Source organism: Ammospiza nelsoni, chromosome 18 (genome assembly GCF_027579445.1).
Source record: "Ammospiza nelsoni isolate bAmmNel1 chromosome 18, bAmmNel1.pri, whole genome shotgun sequence".
In the NCBI taxonomy this organism is placed as follows: Eukaryota; Metazoa; Chordata; class Aves; order Passeriformes; family Passerellidae; genus Ammospiza; species Ammospiza nelsoni.
Window position 1 is genome coordinate 11779199 of NC_080650.1, and position 2485 is coordinate 11781683.

A 2485-nucleotide genomic window follows, 5' to 3' on the forward strand; every position below is an offset into this window, starting at 1 on the left:
CTTTGTGACAGTTTATCAACCAGACAAGGTGCAGCCCCCCAGCCTGATACACAAATTTGTGTTTGGTATCGTATTCCCACCAGATCTGTCAAACATAGAAGTTATTTATGGTGTACAGGGAACTAACAATTTTTAAATGGTAATTAGAAGATACCTCAGGCCATAAACAACTAAAACTCCCTTTGGAATGATGAAGGAGCACAGAAGGCCCTTTCATTCTTGTGTTCTCTTGCACTCCCATGTCTGGGATGTGCCCTGAGCTCCCTGACCTCCCCCTGACCAAGTCACAAAGAGAAAGGGAACTGATAAATAATTTTATTAGCAGCAGAAGGCAGAGGCAACATTGTACACAAAAAGTACCCTGCTTTTGTTATAATGAAATGCCCTGTGTATTCTACTTACAAAGTGAGGGAGTATATGGGTCCTAAAAACCCAAAACACTTCTCTGCAGGGAAACTGAGCCAGAAACATCAGCCACAGATCACAATGAGATGCTGTTATCATCCCATAACTCCCCATAACAGCAAGGAAAAGGACTTTGGACAAGCAGTGAATAACAGGAATTAAAGCTGGCAGTAGCAGAAACTTCAAAATATTTTCTGGTGGCACAGTTCAGGTATTCAGCAGTAACTCTCTCCTCCAGCCACTGCCATCAGCAGACAGACATTGAGCCCTGGAAACTTTGTGAACAATTTGTGGGAGCAGTCACAGGAGGAGGCAAGGGCAGAGCACAGAGCACAAGATCTGATATGATTCTTCAATGCCTAAACTTCTCTCCCAATAATCACCCCTCTTTCCAGAAAGGGCTTTCAGGGGAGCCTGAAAAAAGAAAAGAATTTGAATTCCAGGTCATCTTCACTGGCCTGAGACTCTTCTGCTGCCACAGAGAAACAGAAAAAAGGATTTTTTCTGCCTTGCAAATTATAAGAAAAACTAGATAAACCTCAGAACCTCTCTGGTCCTGAGTAAAGCCAAATGTTCTAGAATTAAGCTTTTTACTGCTACAAGCAGCTTTGTCTAGGCCTGAACTTGAAACAAAGACTTTGAACTATTTCAGTAAAATCAGCTGATTACCTCAGTCTTGAACTTTGTGTGTACAGGACGCAAATACAAAAGTGAATCGAGCTACACAGATTGGATCACAAGAGGAAACAAGCAGACAGGCAGACAGAGCTGATCATCTCTGGGTTGCCTTCATCCTGGCTTTGCTCCAGCAGCTGCTCCAAGGATCACAGGAATGTCATGACTGTCCTGTTCTTGCCAATCTGCCAGGGCTCCAGAGGGTAAAAGCGGATGACAATCCTTTTGGGTAAAAGAGCAAAAATGTGGACAGGTAACATTATTTTACAATTAAACATTATTGCTGCTCAGTTTGCAACATAGTAGAAAATCTGCACTAGGGTCTGTCTTACAGTTCAGGTTGTTCATTTAACAGCAGGAAACATAAGCTGTGTATGGGTCAGGGTACAAACAGACTTCACCCACACAAACAAAAGCAATTTAAATATGATACTTGTCCATTTTAGAAGGAGCCACATAGTGCATAATCTTGCCAGGGATTTATCCTGACAGCACCCCAGAGGCAGGGAAGTACTATTATCCCTCTCCTTTGGGGAGATGGGTAAGACAAGCAGAGATGGACCTGGCTGACCTTCAGGAACAGCCTTGTTCCAGCACTTGGCAGGTGATGCCCTGGCAGGATGAAGCTTTACCAATTCCAGTGGGGTTTTGCACCAGTTTCACCAACTGTAACTACTGATCTCCAGAGAACAGTAGTGCCCAGACTGTTCAACAAGTGCACACCAGGGTGTGGTTTTATCTGGCTCCAAAACGCGTCTGGGATTCAGCATCCACAAGCACTTAGTGTTTGTTAGAAATCTTGTCTTGGATCTGTATCACAACTTAGTCTCCTGGAGGACACGGAACTGCCACTATCTGCACTGCTCTGAACATCCCCTTTGTCGTGTTCCACGTCCATGGACCCCACAGACCCATGGGCCCGATGAGGACGCTCTCGCTGCCCTCGGGCTGAGCCCCCGCCGGGCCGCACTCACCGGTCGGGGCCCAGGCCCAGCTGCGCCGTCAGGACATCGAAGAAGCGGGCGCTGTGCGCCTTGTTCTGCTCCGCCGTGCCCACCACGCCGATGGACGACACCGCCAGCTGGGCACAGGGCTCGGCCGAGCCCGACAGCACCATGGCCAGCCCGCTCCGCACCGTCACGTTCACCCGCTGCCGGGACAGACACGGTTAGTCACGGTGAGCCACCGTCAGCCCCGCCGCCCCCGCTCCCGGCCCCGCTCACCTCCGCCGGTTTGCCCAGGATCTCCGCGGCGGCGGCGCACAGGGTCTGCGCCAGCCCCGGCGGCAGCCGCTCGGCCGGCAGGCTGGTGTCCAGCTCCACGAACGGCATGGCGCTGCTACTGCTCCGGCTGCCCGCGGCCTGCACCGCCTCTGCCCCGGCCCCCGTGTCCCGCCCGCGGAGCC

General features: G+C 50.4%; 1 protein-coding gene across 2 annotated transcripts; it reads right to left on the reverse strand.

The window, feature by feature from the left end:
* Positions 1–300: 300 nt before the first annotated feature.
* Positions 301–2485, reverse strand: LOC132081507 (D-dopachrome decarboxylase-like). Of its 2 annotated transcripts, XR_009419685.1 has the most exons (4): positions 2304–2485; positions 2055–2230; positions 1075–1302; positions 301–819 (listed from the first exon to the last, which is right to left on the reverse strand). XR_009419685.1 is itself a non-coding variant. In XM_059485284.1 (3 exons), exons 1-3 carry the CDS (start codon positions 2409–2411, stop codon positions 1230–1232), a joined length of 357 nt encoding a protein of 118 aa, XP_059341267.1. In that variant the 5' UTR covers positions 2412–2485; the 3' UTR covers positions 301–1229. The 2 variants fall into 2 exon arrangements, 1 of the variants encoding a protein (XP_059341267.1); XM_059485284.1 differs by having other exon boundaries at positions 301–1302.